Source organism: Penaeus chinensis, chromosome 26 (genome assembly GCF_019202785.1).
Source record: "Penaeus chinensis breed Huanghai No. 1 chromosome 26, ASM1920278v2, whole genome shotgun sequence".
Classification (NCBI taxonomy): Eukaryota; Metazoa; Arthropoda; class Malacostraca; order Decapoda; family Penaeidae; genus Penaeus; species Penaeus chinensis.
In genome coordinates, this window is record NC_061844.1 from 12,426,014 (window position 1) to 12,443,513 (window position 17,500).

The 17,500-nt window shown below is 36.0% G+C and overlaps 1 protein-coding gene across 5 annotated transcripts in view; it reads right to left on the reverse strand.

The window, feature by feature from the left end:
* Window positions 1–8,535: 8,535 nt before the first annotated feature.
* The window catches only part of LOC125039209 (multidrug resistance-associated protein 1-like), a 34,901-nt gene continuing 25,936 nt past the window's right edge, over window positions 8,536–17,500 (reverse strand). For 3 of the 5 annotated variants that reach the window (XM_047633006.1, XM_047633007.1, XM_047633004.1), the window contains exons 21-31: window positions 15,589–15,809; window positions 14,673–14,762; window positions 14,028–14,118; window positions 13,707–13,815; window positions 12,478–12,604; window positions 11,897–12,034; window positions 11,165–11,275; window positions 10,273–10,431; window positions 9,855–10,021; window positions 9,360–9,554; window positions 8,536–9,136 (exon numbers count right to left, since the gene is read on the reverse strand). In XM_047633006.1, the coding sequence (XP_047488962.1) occupies window positions 9,025–9,136; window positions 9,360–9,554; window positions 9,855–10,021; window positions 10,273–10,431; window positions 11,165–11,275; window positions 11,897–12,034; window positions 12,478–12,604; window positions 13,707–13,815; window positions 14,028–14,118; window positions 14,673–14,762; window positions 15,589–15,809 (1,520 nt within the window). In that variant the 3' untranslated portion in view covers window positions 8,536–9,024. Of the gene's footprint in view, window positions 9,137–9,359; window positions 9,555–9,854; window positions 10,022–10,272; window positions 10,432–11,164; window positions 11,276–11,896; window positions 12,035–12,477; window positions 12,605–13,706; window positions 13,816–14,027; window positions 14,119–14,672; window positions 14,763–15,588; window positions 15,810–17,117; window positions 17,339–17,500 lie in introns of all 5 variants that reach the window. The other 2 variants (XM_047633008.1, XM_047633005.1) reach the window with 1 other exon arrangement.

Consider the following 17,500-nt stretch of genomic DNA (forward strand, 5'->3'; position numbering starts at 1 on the left):
CCATCTCCGTCCGCCCTGCAAAACGTTTCATCTGCGGAAGGAGCCTCGGCGTAATTTTGTGTATTGTGGCTTATAACTATGTGAAGAATGAGGAATGAATACCAAAGGGATCATAGGTTAAGGCATGGAAAAAAGAAAAGACCTGAGTACAATAACTAAGCTAGTGAATGGTAAAACACTCTTCCGTGTTGATATCATGGTAGAAAAAACAATATGGAAAAAATAGATTTATGAGACTACGGCTTCGAAATCCACCTGGGTTCCATTTTCAGGTCTGAAGAGGAATAGGAGAGGAGGGGGTATAAAAGAGAAGAGAGGCAACACGGTAACACGAAGCAGGTGAGGACAGACGAACGGAAGCGAAGGGAGGTCAGATCAGGTCGGAGGAACGGTTGGACTATGCAAAGGATGACAGGCATAAGGGAGAGGGTGGAGAATGTGGAAGCGAGGAGACTATCGGCAGGAGAAAAGCCGCTATTCAGGTTGAAATTAGGCAGCAGCTTTATTAAGGAGGATTCCACCAGTCCGCGAGCGTGGGCATCAGCGGAACCAGTCCACCTGATGGCCTGTGTCCCACTGATGGTGAGGAGTCTCTTTAGGAGAGGAGTCGAGGTAGAAGGTACGCCGTGCCCTGGTTACGCGACATCGAAGACATGACGAGGGTAGCTCAATTTCGAGAACGGACGACGCAGGAAGTCGATCTCTCCTTCCAAGTACAGGGGTCACAGATGCTGGGGACGCGGAGGAACACCGAGGTGGCATCACCTCTCTTGACATGGCGAGGATGGTATGAGAAGAAGTGTATGTACATAGCACTATGCATAGGCTTCCTGCATTTTGAGAAGGAGAAATGGTCAGCAGAGCGATAAACTAGGGTGTCCAAGAAAGGGAGCTTGTTGTCAATCTCTCATTCCAGCCTGAAACGGATGGAAGAAGAGAGAGAGTTCAACTGCGTCAGGAAATCCGAGAGCAGGGCAGGTTCATTAGGCCAGAGAGCAAAGACGTCGTCGACATATCTCAGCCAAACCGACGGACAAAAGGAGACGGAAGGGAGAAGCTGGTGAAGAAACAGGCACTGGAGATCGGTCGCGGGTTTTACAAATTTCGAACATGGAGGTGTTTTTATCACGAACTGCTGCATCTTATGAAACCTCACATTGAGAAGAAGGATACTCAACTGAGAAAAGCAATTCCTGCAGACCATCGCTTGCCATTAACACTTCGGTATGTTAATAAAATCAGATAAAGATTTATAGTTATTTGTTTATCTCAAGGATACTACTAATATTTCTGTAAGAGATGATACTAATACTGGTAATTACAAACAACAGCAATTAGTACAATGTACAATGAAACAAATGTTAAAGGAATATTAAATTTTCTTGCACTTGACTAATGGTTAATGGTTAAAAGCAAAATAAATGTGCTAGACATCTAAGGTCATGTAGCACTATAGTTAATGTTAGTGAAGGGTGGTTGGGTTAGTGATTAGTTGTTAAAGCTGGGTTAAGGAATTGGTGAGTGAATGGGTTAGGGTCGGATGAGGTAATGTAAAGGATTAGATCAAGTGAAGGATACATATGCGTTTGAGGAAGGAAAACAGGTTGTCAAAGCAGAAAGTGTGAGATTCTGTAAGGATGTCTGATAAGTTGGGATGTCTATGTAGGGAGGATAGGTGGGAGAAAGTAGAGGTACGGGCTGCTTCAAAACGTGGGCATGACAATAGAATATGTGGGACTGAAAGAAGAACATTACCTAAGGGACATAGGGGTGGATCGGATTGTGACATCAGATAGTAGTGTGTTAGACGGGTGTGGCCAATGCGTAAGCGGGCGAGAGCCGTCTCCTAACGTCTGTTCCGATGGAATGGAGCTGACCAGGAGGAGATTGACAGTTTTACAGTATGTAATCTATTAGTGTGGAGACTTGACCAAAAAGATTGCCATCGATTATACAAGAAGGTCTTAAAGTGTGGGCAATAATCCGTGGCTGGGATATGTGAGAAACGTGGTTGGTTTGATGTGGACATAGCAGCGTAGCGTGCTAGAGTATCTGCTTGTTCATTGCCGGGGATTCCAACATGGCTGGGTACCCAGCAAAATTTGATTGTTTTATGACGTGTGGACAGGTAGAACAACCAGTTCTGGCGCACTTGACTAAAATAAGTCTCCTATATACAGTAAGATTTATTAATTGATTATTTTCCTGTGTAAAATTTTAATTACTCCTTTTATGGTAGTGGTGATGTTTGATGTTGTAAAGGTAATGTTGATTTTATTTTATAAATTCTTTTTTGTTTCTAATACTTTTACTATTTTAGTTCTAAAATTGTCGCTAACTTTATAATTTCCTTACTACTGTAATTTGTACTTTTTAGTAATTGGTAGTAATTTATTTTTTCTTCTTAGATTCACGTATATTTTTGTTACATTTATATGTTTGATCGTCAATAAATAAAAGAACAGGAAAATATTTCTTCTTAAATACATGCATCCTTCTCTGGCATTTATCTCAGTTACTTGAACCGCCAAGGATTTGAATAAGGCTGCTGCCTCAGGGTAGGTTCTTGCGCCTTCCCATAATCCGTAATCATAGAGGTACCGCTACGCATGGCCCCTTTAATACCTAGTAGCCACGCCATAAAATATGCTGCTGGGTGACCTGGCCCGCTCGACGCGTGCGCGAGTGGCTCCGTTCCTGGTGGGGACCGGGTTGTTTGCCTTCCTCCGTCGGGGCTGCAGGTGACTCGAGCTCGAGGTCTGATGACTTCACCGTCGTCACCTCCCCTCCCCCCTTCGCTTCCAGCCTTCATCCTTTGGGACTGCGGGGACTGGGGCCCTCCTGCCTCTGGCCACCCCTTGGCCGCCGGTCTGCGCCCCCGTGCATATATGGGTATATATGTGAAAGCCATATATACAATATTTATAAAGGTAATATCTGGAATATTCCCCAGTTGACGGAACTTTCCGTTGCCTATCGCCATGGTCCTGTATGCAAGGAGTAAAATCTGGATTCGGCATTCTAGGGACTAAAAGTAAAAAGCTATTATAGAAGAACTAATAAGCAAGCATAAATCAGTGATGTATAATGACTTAGAATAGGGACACTAGGTCAGTGACAATGATAATTGGAGTTTAATGCGTCCAGAGAAGTAAATACGGCTTTGGGAAGATACGTACTTTTCATGAGGACTGAAAGGTGAGTCACTAGGGACGTAAATATTACGGAGATCGTCTAGCAAGGATATCTTATAACAACGCAGATTTTGGCAGACATATTAGGTCATTGCTGGCTAAGATATTATAATGCCTTACAAATTCCAGGAAAGAAAATCTGTGTGAATGTTTCATATACACCGGAAAGCTGGAGTATGACATATTATGACTGATAGATTAATAAATAGATGTACTAGAAGAGGAAATTTACATATACAGTAGTATTTAAAATAGTATATATACAGTGTTATAATCACATGAATACTTAACAAGAAAATTAGAAAATTAATAGACAGGATATATATGAGGCAACAAAAAAGTAACGTCTTGGAATCTTCCGTCAATATCGCTCTCAGCACGGATGGATCTTTCCGCCCAGGAACTTCCAGCTGGCAGTTCATTCACATTTCTCTCGATGATCGGTGCCTAATAAAAGTTATATTGGATTTACTATACCCGACGACAGAAATACTACGTCTTCATCGCTTGATATTGTGTAAAGACTTCAACAAGGCAGTGCATTGGTGAACTTCTTATTACTTCCGCCGCTAAGAAAAATTATCGGTAATTCTTGGGTCTATAAACAATCGGTTCGCTTGCTTATGATTCATGTACAGGTTATTAATAGAATCTGTAGCACATCGTATATTTTTAATAATTGAATTATGTATATCTGTCTACCTTTTAGTTCTCGCGTTTAGTAATAAATTACCGAGTTTTTCTTGTTACCGAGTCTACTTCATTAATAAATCGTATTTAGTATCAATTACTCTGAGGTAATATACTTCATCAGAAATATTTATTATATTCCTTTTTACTGTCATTATCATAGTAACTTTTTTATCCCACTATTAGAATTATGATTTTTTTTTTCTGCACACTCCTTCGAACGGGACATTAGCCATGAATATAATGAACTTTGGTGAAGTTTGGTGACCAGCCTGATGACTTCCCCGTCATCCCCTCCCCTCCCCTCAGGCCTGTTCTTGCCTCTTGCTTTCCAAACAGTAAGAAGTACTTCACAGATAACACGGACAACTGCTTGTAAGGATTTAGAGTATTCATAATTTAGTTTGATAGTAAAAAAAAGTATTTAAAACGATTTTGAAGTTTGGTCATGCTATCTGCCGTATCATGTTTATATCATATCAGTTGCTTAGTCCACCTCGCTTTTTCTCCTGTTCTTTTTGAGGCCGCCCCCCATTCTTTGGTCACCCACTACCCTTGCCCCATCGTCAGTGGAGAACTATTTAAAGTAAAAAGAAGCCGACTGATATAAATCTATCTGCAGTGTTCGTTACCTTTAAAACGTGTATATAGCGCAAAGTGATAGATTAAAGTAAGGATTAGACGAATGGTATAGTTGCTGATACGTAATCTCACTGTATATTGATAGGAATAAGCTGTATAATTAGGATGTTAAATGTTTAATTCTGGATAATTCGATGTATGATACCAATTATGTAAATTAAAATAGTGGGAATGTGTTGAAAGTTTTGAAGTACTGACAATGATGAAAGATTGTCAAACACACAAAATAACGGAGTTATGGAGCTTTACTAGAGCTTGTAAGTTTACAATGCGTTCATGTTTTAAGGCATTTATAATACTATAGTCGCTGTAGGAATGAGTGCCCGTCGGTTTCAGGATCCACGCCTATATATATATGTGTGTGTGTGTGTGTGTGTGTGTGTGTGTGTGTGTGTGTGTGTGTGTGTGTGTGTGTGTTTGTGTGTACATACTGTGTGTGTGTGTGTGTGTACATACTGTGTGTGTGTGTGTGTGTGTGTGTGTGTGTGTGTGTGTGTGTGTGTGTGTGTGTGTGTGTGTGTGTGTGTGTGTGTGTGTGTGTCTGTGTGTATATATGTATATATATATATATATATGTATATATGTATATATATATATATACATACTTCTGTGTGTGTGTGTGTGTGTGTGTGTGTGTGTGTGTGTGTGTGTGTGTGTGTGTGTGTGTGTGTGTGTGTGTGTGTGTGTGTGTGTGTGAACGGGTATATGATTTCTAGGGACCTCCGTCAAGATTCCATATCACAATGCATTTACACAGGAGCTTCTGCCACTTTGCCCTGCCTCGATTCAGGGTCACCCGTGATGTGGCGTGGAATTAGCAAGTGCTAAAACGATACCATTGATCGTCATGCGCCGCGTACGTTCGCAAGAGTTACTAGTAAAGCACTACACTATAGGCACTACATAAAACCGGAGATAGTGAGGTGGAAGGATCAGCAAATGTTATATCATTGAAAACAATACGCTTTACCATAGGAGTACTGGATATATACATACATACACACACACACACACACACATATATATATATATATATATATATATATATATATATATATATATATATATAATAGATATCTTTTTTTTTTTTGGGGGGGGGGGAGGGTGATGGATAATCCCAGTAACTGGCGTGCAGATTTTTTATCCATTACTGATGATGATGGTGTGATGTAAAATACAGCAGGCATTTAGAAGCAATGCTGCAGCCTTATACCATGGCTTTCTTTCACCAGAGAAGTCGCCAGGACGCTTGTACCAATTAGTCTGATGGTTTGGAGTCTTTGTTCCATCTTGCATATCTGCTTATATTGTACCATTTTGCTCAAACTAGAGGGAGGTTGCGATGTTGACTTTCAATAAAAATGACAAAAAACAATCAAGAGAATAATTGATTTGGGCAAAATAACTAACCTGTATCTGAGACCTCGAGAATCTATGCGAGAATTGGCATAGATCTTGGTCTGGCTTGCTTTTTTCTGATAACTCATTATCAGGGGTCATTGTAGCCCTTTTTTGAGGGGGGGGGGGGTCAAAGGGGGACATGGGGAGCTATAGAGGACAAATAATAAAGAAACTATTCCATTGCCCCCCCACAACAAATGCCCCTGCTACATATTCTGCATATACAGCTGGCAGTACAATACAGCATTTAGGGCAAAATGATTTTTACCAATACTGAAAAAAAGCAAAAACAATATTTCCTCTGTTTTTATACCCCACAATAAGATAAAATAACCCTACCTCAAATCATTAGTGAGAGAGAGACAGAGACAGAGGCTGAGTCTGAGAAGGAGATGGAAAGAGGTGGAGAAGGAGGGGGGAAAAAAAGAGTCAGACAGATAGGGAAACAGGGAGATAGCGACAGAGATGGGGTGGGAGATGGAAAGAGGGAGAGAGGGGGAAAGAAAGAAGGTGAAAAAAAAAATCTTTAGATATGTATGTACTGGCTGGGAATCTTTTAATAAAACATTATTATCTAAAACTGCTTTTTATTTACTTTCTGCATTGAGTTTTTTCTCCCTCTATATTGTTCATCTTACAAAAGCAGATCACTGAGAGTTAAAAATGCACAAATAGTTCAAAATACATTTAAATTCGTTTTTCTTTTTAATTAATAAGTATAACAAAAATCAAAGCACATGTGAAGACTACTCAAGTTTTTTAACACTTGTAATTTAATTAGTATAATCTTTTTAACTGTAAAGTAATAAATAAATATTGAAGGTGCAGACCAGCCCTATTTTCATTTTGCCAAGAGCTTTTCTTTAATATCCCTTAATAATTTTCATCAACAAAGGACTTCGGAAATTGCTCTTGAAGTGCACCAAACCACTGATCCCAATGTGAATTCCAGAAAAATGTGGGAAGCTTTAATGATGTCACAGTAGCTGACTGACAAATGCTGCTATTATCTGATGCTAAATCAACTGACATCTTTTCAGATCTACCCAACTTTATGGACAAAACTGTTTTTTGTCTTAGGTGAGTTACTGAGGTGCAGGATGAATAAATGAATGAAAGAAAGAAAGAAAGGGATAAAGACAGAGACCATGTACAATGACCAGAGAAAGAGAGAAAATTAATGAATGGGAAGAAGGAAAAAGTCAAGGAAGTGTGATAAAGAGAATGTATGAATTAATAAATTAATAGAAAAAGACAAACAGAGACAGTGAATTAATGAAAAAAGAAAGACCAAATGTTGCTGAGGGTTGCTTGGAAGAGGAGTAAGAGACAGGCCTCAGGAGATGCAGTGCTATTGTGACACAAACAAGGCTTCTCACACTTCCTGGATTTCATCAAAACTGGACAATATTAATTTAATTTGGTAATTAAATTAATTTTATGAACCGAAAAGTAAGTTTTGACAAAAAATAGTTTCTCAGGTCTGACCTTTAACATCACGTAGAGTAAAAGTAAATACATAAATTTAGTTACACAAATTTATATACATCATTACAAATGATCTATAAATGTTAAAGACAAAGATTCTTTATATGTATTTTTTTTTTTTTTTTTTCAAATAATGAAAACTAAAACAAATCAAATTCAGTACTAAGTCACACAAGCCCTGAAGAAAAATGTAAGTTGTGTATCCATTTCTTCAACAAAATCCTACACTACACTAACAATTACAGGTACTTATTGATTGCTACACATATTAAAAATTCCGATATGCGAGAATCAAGAAACAGAACTACCATATCTAAACTTAACTAAAAACAATATCATACACAAAAATATCTTTCCATTTGATTAACAAATGTCAATATCAGCCACCTAAAGAAACTACCTTGCAATACTCATAATGTAAAAATAGTTCTGATTCTAAATAGAAATCTGTAAATGCATACATTCACAATACCAGCTGAATCACAACTATCTTCCTATTTAAACTCCATTTATCTAGGATGGAGGACTTGAAATTTTTTTTAATGCTTCCCATAAATGTAAAAGGATTGATTCTGCACTTGAAAACTGAAGAAAAAAGTCTTAGTTTGTTGGACATTAATAATTCAATGTTTATAATGGATATAGACCTATATAAGTACCTTTATTTATGAAGGTTTACCTTATCATCTTACTAGGAACATTTGTAACATCAGACGATTCTTGTATACAATTGAAAATTAGTCAATCCTAAATCAAATCATGATTTTTTTTTTTTTTACTGCATAACGAACACATTTTACCTCTCTTCTTTTAATTAAATGTGAAACTCTTACATTTATGAAAATGATGCTTAGAATATACAATAAATAATGGCCCATTTAATTTTAAATATACTCAAAAGTCATTTATTAATGCAATATTATCCATATCACTCAGTAAACCAAACACTGAACAACCTTATAAAACTTTTCTTTTCAAAATCCTCAACAAATATAAACATTAATATGAATGATGTAAGTACAAACCAGTACTTACTTCAGAAACTAATCACTAATCATCTTTACTTCTTTAGAGTATTCTAAAAACAGCCTTTTACAGGAAATAAGTCAAGGTTCAAAAATATCTTCCACTTTTATTCTTACTTGTACATTAAAGACATTATGTTCACTAATCTTTACCAAGCAAGAACTACAGAATCACTCATAACTTAAATAACACTAAGTTGACAGAAAACTAAAAAACACTAAACATAAAATAAAACTGCAGAAAAATGCACAGTTTAATTGTACATCAAAAAGTTTAAAACAAACTTTCACTTCCAATGCAAGAGACATTAACATAGCAAAAAATGTTTCATATAAACAGGTATCTGAAACAATTACAGGACATTCGTACATCTGCTGAGTACAAACTGTAACATACTAAATCACAGACAATATGAGAACATGATAAATGTATTTTATCTCTCAAAATAAAATAGTTTCTGCACAACAATCATGAACATAAACAATAATGAACATTAAAATACCTGAAGGGTGTTCTTTACTGGACACACTATTTTCATCAAAATGCTGACACAATTAAGTACCATATATTAAGGAAGAATGTACTATACAAGACCTGCATCTTTGGCCATCGAATAGAATATTGATTTCTTGTCTTTTAACAGGTTTTCTGGGGACTCAAACTCTCGGATCTCTCCTTTGTCTAGGACCAAAACTCTGAAATGTAACAAAATACAAAGATACCAGCACATCTTCAAATATATTCATATATCTTGTTAACTAAGAAACTATGATCATCCTATAGTAGGTAATAAAACTTATGAACATAAAATTAAATACAAAATGAAAAAAACTAGAAATCAAAATTAGTCTAAGAAATATACATAAAAACTGATATGTTCAATAAATTCAGATAAAACAAACCCAAACCTTGACTTACCTAGATGAGTCCATAATAGTGTTCAGCCTATGAGCAATAGTGATCACAGTGCAATCAGCAAACTCCCGGCGGATAGTCTGCTGGATGAGGTCATCCGTCTCCATATCAATAGCTGCCGTGGCCTCATCTAAGACCAGCACCCTCGTTTTGCGGAGGAGAGCTCGGGCCAGACACACAAGCTGCCTCTGGCCAACACTGTAAGAGAATGAGATAAGTGCTCAGAAGGGATAATGGGAAGTAAGAAAAAAATTGTGGGAAGGGACTCTCATAACTATTAAAGAGGAATGAAAAGGAGAGAAGAAAGTATTAGGAAGAGGCATGAAGAGAAAAAGGATAAAAGGAAGAAAAAGAATAATAAATATGAAATTGAATAGCAAATACAAAAAAAGAAAAAAGAAAAAAAGAAATGGGATAAGACAACAAAGATGAAGCATAAGAACAGCAAGAACATGAACAAAAAGAACAAGAAGAAATACAAACAGAAGAACCACTCACCTGAGGTTTTCACCCCCTTCCGACACTTCATGCTGAAGTCCAGAATTGAGGCCTGAAACAAAGCCCTTGAGGTGAGAATGTTCCAGGGCTGACCAGATCTTCTCATCGTCATATAAGTTGAAGGGATCCAAGTTCATGCGAAGTGTACCACTGAACAGCACAGGGTCCTGAATGGAAAGAATTTTTTTTTTAATTTACATTTACATAGGGTAATATTCTACATGGTATTGTGATGGTGGTGGTGTATGGTGATGGTGGTGATATTTGGTGGTGGTGGTATATGCTGATGGTATGGCAGCAATGGTGGGTGCTTTGGTAATGGAACAGTGGTGATGGTGGTGGTGGCACAGTGGTAAAGACAAGGGTGACAACAAAGTCAATGGTGATATCAAAAGAAAAGGAGGAAAGAACTTCATACCTGTGGGATAATTGTCAATCTTCTTCGTACATCATGTAGACCAATTTTGGAAATGTCAACGTCGTCAATTGTGATGTTGCCACCAGCAGCCTCAATAATGCGGAAAAGTGCCAATGTGAGTGAAGACTTCCCAGCACCAGTTCGACCAACAATACCAATCTGTAAAATTGCCAAGTAGTTATTTGCCAGATATTTTCACAAAAATAAATGAAGTTTTGGATGATACCAAAGGCTTCAATACAGCCAGCCAAAGAAAAATCTAACCTGGTAGGAAGTAAATTACTTTGTCCATTTGCTCTCTTTTTTTTTTCTACTTGAGTTTGAGGACACTTTTCTTCTTCATCATTTCCAACCAAATGTTAATCTTTAAAAGCTAATTCCATCTAACTACAATATAATGAACATAAGTTGCAATTGATGTTAGAAGAAAAACTCCTAAAATGAATAACCTACTCAATGTATCTGAAACAATAGAAAAAGTTATTCCTAAAGCAAATCCTTCTATCTTTCATTGTGAAATAAATTATCTATAGCAAGATCACAATAAAATAAAAAGGTTTCCTATTCATATTCCTTTTGTTGGAAGGTCCTTCACTCACTAGCACTGAATACTATAGCTTTGTTGTGTCAAATTTACGTACACATAATTGGCTTCAAAAGTGCTAGCCACCAATGAGAAGGTTAGTTGCATGGTAGCAACACTTCATGGACAAATATAGTCAAGACTATTCATTACAGTAATTTCAGTTGCTTATAAAATTAATCACGTACTAAAGACTAAATTAATCATGCTGTACCAAATAGCAAAATTTGCCAAATAAATTAGAAGTTAGAAATTAGAAATGATCGTCACCTCTGACCATTACCTATATCAAAAATAAAAACTTCTTACCTTCTCTCCTCCAGATACTTCACAATCAATATCTTTCACAACTAAATCGAGGCCTTCTCGATATCTGGTGGAATATTTATTGAACTTGACCACCCCTCGCTCTGGCCAGTCCTGAAACAAGAATATTGTATATTCACATCTATTCCACAAAGCAAAAGCAATCCTTGAATGAGGAACACAATATTTCAATATGTAAGATAAAAAGTAAAAAATCATAGTTTTGTACAATATTGTATGCTGCATGTCTTTTGATTCATCAATCTAAAGCCAGCTATCTGAATGAAAATGGTGATTTACAAGTTTAAATTTGTATATATACTGAAAATATATTATCAAAATTACAAAGTCTTCGCACTGTTCTTATAAGTCTCTCACACACACTCACACTCACACTCACACTCACACTCACACTCACACTCACACTCACACTCACACTCACACTCACACTCACACTCACACTCACACTCACACACACACACACACACACACACACACACACACACACACACACACACACACACACACACACACACACACACACACACACACACACACACACACACTCACACTCACACTCACACTCACACTCACACTCACACTCACACTCACACTCACACTCACACTCACACTCACTCACACTCACACTCTCACACTCTCACACTCTCACACTCTTTACATTTTCAAATCATCTTCATGGTAAACTGAGATATACTAAACAAATAGTGCACTCACTTTCTGAGGCTTCTTCGCAGGAATTTCCCATTCTGCTTCTTGGGTGGTTTCAGTGTATTCTTTGATACGTTCTACAGCCACAATATTCGTCTCTACATCTGAAGTCATTCTTACTAACCAGTTCAGGGTTTGTGTTACCTATGTTGCGAATAAAAGAATTTGGGATTAATAAAGAAGGGACCGGACCTAAGGTATTTAAGCTGACTCTTCAGTTACCTATGTTAAAAAAAAGAAGAAAACAAGCTCGGTTACCTATCGTAAAATGAAAAAAGAAAGAAAGAAAAAAAGTTTCCTGTGATACAGAATAGAGAAAGACTAAGTTATACATGAAAAGGACATAAAAGAGGAATGAAATGGGTCAATCAGTTTATTGTAGATTCAGTTAAGAATGTGAATTAATAACAAGTCACAAGATTGTTATTTGTGTTTGATATATAATTCAGATTTCCTCTAAAAACTTCATGGTTATCAAAAAAATAAAATACATTTCATATATACATCATAAATTCATACTTATTGCACTTGGGTCTTTAACTATGTGGAGAGTGCAAACAATCTTACAAAAAGAGAATTCCACTTACTGACAAGGCGTAGCTGATTGAGAGACCAACGAGTCCACCAGTTATGGTATCTCGGCCAAGTACGGCAAACAGAGCAGCAAAGAAGGTCAGGATGTTACCAATGAACTCAAGACGAATTGCCAACCATCTGCAAGATATGTTCACTTATATATATGGCAAGCATAAAATTATCAGCGAGTCCTAAATGAAAACAATGTAATTCATGAACTGTATATGCAGCTACTGGTTATTCACTTTAAGAGGACTATCCTGAAGAGGGGAGAGGGGTTTCAACTGATATATTGAAACCTGAAAATTTTATTTTATTTATACAAGATGCACGGAAAAGTAGATATTTTGAACTTTCTTTTGATAAATAATATTAATATGTTTCATGAAACATGGATTTTAAAAATAATGAAAAAGTCTCCAAACTTCTCAAATACCCAACTATTATTCAATGGGGCAAATCCACACACAGACCAGACCAGTAGTCTGATCTGATAATGGTTTGTTTTATTTGAAACCACTATTTAATACTTCAGAACAGTCCTTTTCTAATTTTCTACTTTTTATGACTTTTAAGTATTTTTCCCTATTGACACTACTATACACAACTGCTAAAAGAAACTTTCAGACTAGATTATCAGTGTGTTCTGTGGGAAGGCCTCATCGCTTACCTGAAGTTAAACCTCAATTTCTTTAAATTTTGGCAGGGGCACTGCCTCCCTCAGGAAAGTTAGTAAAAGCATCATTGCTCAAAAGATGTACATTTGTGTACTCTATGAAGCATCAAAAGAGTTACTATGATATCTCCTGAGGTTACTTTTGTGTATGCCTTTATCTAAAATTTTATAGACTGATTTTTCCACTTCTTGACACAGTCCCCTTAAAGCATGTTTAATCCCTTGGCAACAGGCCTTTGTGATTTCAATGTTCTTCCCTAACAGAATGAGAGTATTCCCTTGATAAAGGCTAGAAGAGATTGAGAGCAACCAGACATATTTAAAGGGTAGCCAGCATTAAGGAGTTACCTATCTATCCTACAACTTACAAAAAATCATTACTGTCAAGCATTAGGAATTCTATAAATCATTTCTCCAATCCTACCATCTTATTGCAAACATCCAATTATCTATCTATTAACCCTTACCACATAGTGTGAATCACAAATAAACATTCAGAACACCTTAATTATGAGCACTTAGGAGCACCCTCTTGACAAACTGAGCCTTCACTGTACTACATACCGGTTAGCCATGACACTCGGGAAGGAGCTGATCTGGTTTGAGTCAACTTTCTTCTCAGATTCCATCATAAACTGGTGAGATCTGCCAAAGGCGCGGATTGTGCTAGCACCTGTAAATTCCACCAGGGTTTGTAATCAACCATTACAACATTAGACATTTCCATGCAAGAAATTAACATCTTGAAACTTTCAGTCTCATTTAAATATAAATACTGTAAATACAAAAATAAATAAAATTATTTCTACTCCTCAATAAGACTTATAAACATTCCTATTCCTCCTCTATATTCAAGGCCCATACTCAACTGCAACATAAGCCTACCCTGTATAGTCTCTTGGAAGTGCGAGTAAATGGGAGAACGAGACACCGACTCAATACGTTTCAGCTGTCTTGAGGTTGACACGTAAAGTCCCTGAAAAATTCATCTTGATGATTATGGGTTTACAAAGAAGTCTAACTAATGAGATATAAATAATTTTGTTTTAAAAATCACAGTAAATTCAATGTGAATATCTTGACAGAGAGAGAGAGAGAGCAAGAAAGAGGGAGAGAAAAAGAGAGATACATAGAAAAAAAGAAAAAGAAAGATTAGCAGAATGACAGAAACATAATAAAAGAGATATATAGTAAGAAAGAAGTCAAAAAAGAAACATTATGCAAATAAAAAGATGATATGACATACACAATTATAATGAGAAAGAAACAGACTGCAAACACAGAATGAGTAGCATAGAATAACAAGAAAAACAAAATAAGAAAGAAAAGCAAAATTAGGAACAATGACTGAATGAGAGTAAAATTTATAGAGAAAAAAAATAATGACGAATGGAAATAACAAGTAGACAAAACAATGAAAGAAATACAGTATGAGAGAGAAGTAGACCGAGTGAGAAACAGAATGAGCGAAACGAAAAACCCAGAGAAACAGAATGAGAGAGAAACACATGATAATCCTTTCATCCTTACCTGCACAAAGTAGTATATAATCATAGTTGGCAGCATAACCAAAACAAACACTGGAGTTGCGTAAATGATGGCCACAAAAGTTGCAATTACCTGAAATACATAATTTTATTTCATAATCATGCTGACTGTGGATTTCCATGATCATAGATTTTGTTCTTGTTGGAACTAAGCCAAATTCTACATAAAATTTACATATATGGTCAGTCTAAATTAGCATTCTTCTCAATTCTATTGGCAAATTACTCTAATTTAAAATTTAAGGTTTAAGATCATATTTATCAAAGTAGCCATATAAAAGCAAACAGCAAGCCAAATATACAAGCAATAAAGTTTATACACACAAACACACACAAAAGCAAAAATGAGAAGAAAAAAAATATAATGCAAAGGCTCTATTCCTGCATCCAAGATATAATGGTAGGCTATGTAGATATGAATAAAAAATATATAGGAAAATTTGTGCTGTGCAGCTCCCAAAATGCATAGAGTGAAGATAATTGAACTGATGAATTGATAAAAGTCCATTTATACATAATGTGAAAAATGACATATGGTGACAAATGATACACTGCATTCACTTTAACATCTTTTAACTCAATTAAGGTTCAATTTGTGATGTTTTACAATAACAAATCTATGTACTTTCTATAAAACATTGACAAATAATGATACATAACTCTTAAAAAAATTGAAAACCAAAACATTTAAATGATAATAAAACAGGCATTATGTATAAACTTGATTTATCTTTTCTATTTACTGAAGAATAAAGAGAGATTCAGTCCTTTTCCATTTTTTCTGTTGTTAAAAATCTCAACATAGAAATCAAAATCAAAATCAATCTAAAAGATGTTAGAATTTTCTTGAGAGGATCCAAAAGAGGTAATCCATGCTCTGCTTGGGGATCCTTACATACCTGAAACAGGCACATGAGCCAGGATCGTATGCTCCAAGGCAAAATATTGTCCATTGTGTCAACATCCTTGCCAAACCGATTAATCATGCGCCCTACTGGGTTTGTATCAAAGAAGGACATTGGCAGACGCAGGACATTCTTCAAAATATTTGTGTGTAGTCCTTCTGCTGCATCAAGAGCACCGAATGACAAGGAAAATGCTCCACCCAAGATGAACAATGCTGAAGTACAAATATGCAGGGGAATGTAAAGCATGTTACACAATCAGAGAAAACAAAAGAAATGAAAAACACACACCTGCAGATATATTACCAGGCAAAATCACAATCAACATAAAAGTAAAAATCAAATAATCAGGCCACCCAAACAGAAACTGCTTTATAACCAGCATCTTTAAAGGATCCAAGCCTTCAATGCACACTTCATAATCACTTACCCCTGCCTCTCCTAATATCAATAATATTTTTTCTTTAGGACTTGTGTGTAATCTTTCACTCTTTAGCCCAGTGCTATCTAGCATGGCATCATCTTTACAGAAATGGCTCCACAAGCACTTACTTCACTAAAGAGTAAATTACTAGTACTATTCATCTCCCTTGTTTTCTTCTTTCTGTGCCGTATCAGAGCCTGACATTGGCAACCATGTTTAATTTCATGGTTGTACAAGGGAGCGTACATGTGAAATTAAACATGGTCGCCAACGTTAGGCTCACTTGTTTACCCTTTTCCTTTACTGTCAGAAATATTCTCTTTTCATCTTATATTGCTTTTAGAAATGTTAATAACATTACAATAATAATAATGTCTACAACAATAATAACAGCATTTAATTAATATCATTAATAAAAGAAAAAGAAAAAAATGCCAAAAGCTCATGGAAAGGTGAGGTTACGAGGTCTACTAATTGTTTCCTTGGTGGCTGTGCTTTTGTGGAGCCATTTATGTATAGAGACTTTTCACAAAACAAACTTGCATTGAACATTACATTTTCCTGGTAGCATTGGGTTAATAAGATTCAGTCTTAGATCTCAAATGTAGTTAATTACAGAATGATTTCACACTTTGGTTTTGAGTGAAAGCTACTCTTAAACTTATTAAGATAAAATTCTGGAAAATCTTTTAAGTATCATTACAAAGAAGGGGCGGCATAATTTAGTCTCCATATACTGATATAAAAAATCTGCAGGCTAATTTTATACACACTTAATTTCTAAATACCTCTCTCCATATGAAAGAAAAAATCATAATAGTTACACAATGATTATGCACCACAAATATCCATCCAAAAATAACCCATAAAAAATAAAGTCTCAATCAGGTACTATACTATAAACACGAAGTTTAAAAGCAAAACAGACAAAAAGACACACATTTTTCCACTAGATTTCCCTCCAGTAATCAACTATCCTAACTCCATACAACACAACAGATTTCACAATAATATATCCAGAAAGGCAACTTCAAATTCAAGCCACTCAAATTTACCATCAGAGTCCTACACTCCCAAATATTTTTGTGATACTCCTTACCGCTATCAGGCACGAAACCCAGGCTCTCAGATTACTAGGTAGAAGTACATCTATTGTGTCCAAGTCTTTTGAGAAACGGTTAACAATACGACCGATGGGTGTCATGTCAAAGAACATCATAGGACTGTGCATAACATTATCGAGCAACCTCTTGTGCATCAGCTTTGATGCCGCAACAGTTGCACCAGCAATTATAACTGATCCAAGGGCTATGAAAATCGCTGTGAATTGGAAAAATAAATATGTCAAAATAATAACTAATAGTATTTGCTCAGAAATTATACTTTTAAAGCTATGTTAATCATCACAATAATAAAGAGTACACATGTCAATTCAGAATGTGACTTACTGATTACTTTACTTTACTAACTATGTCTAAAAAT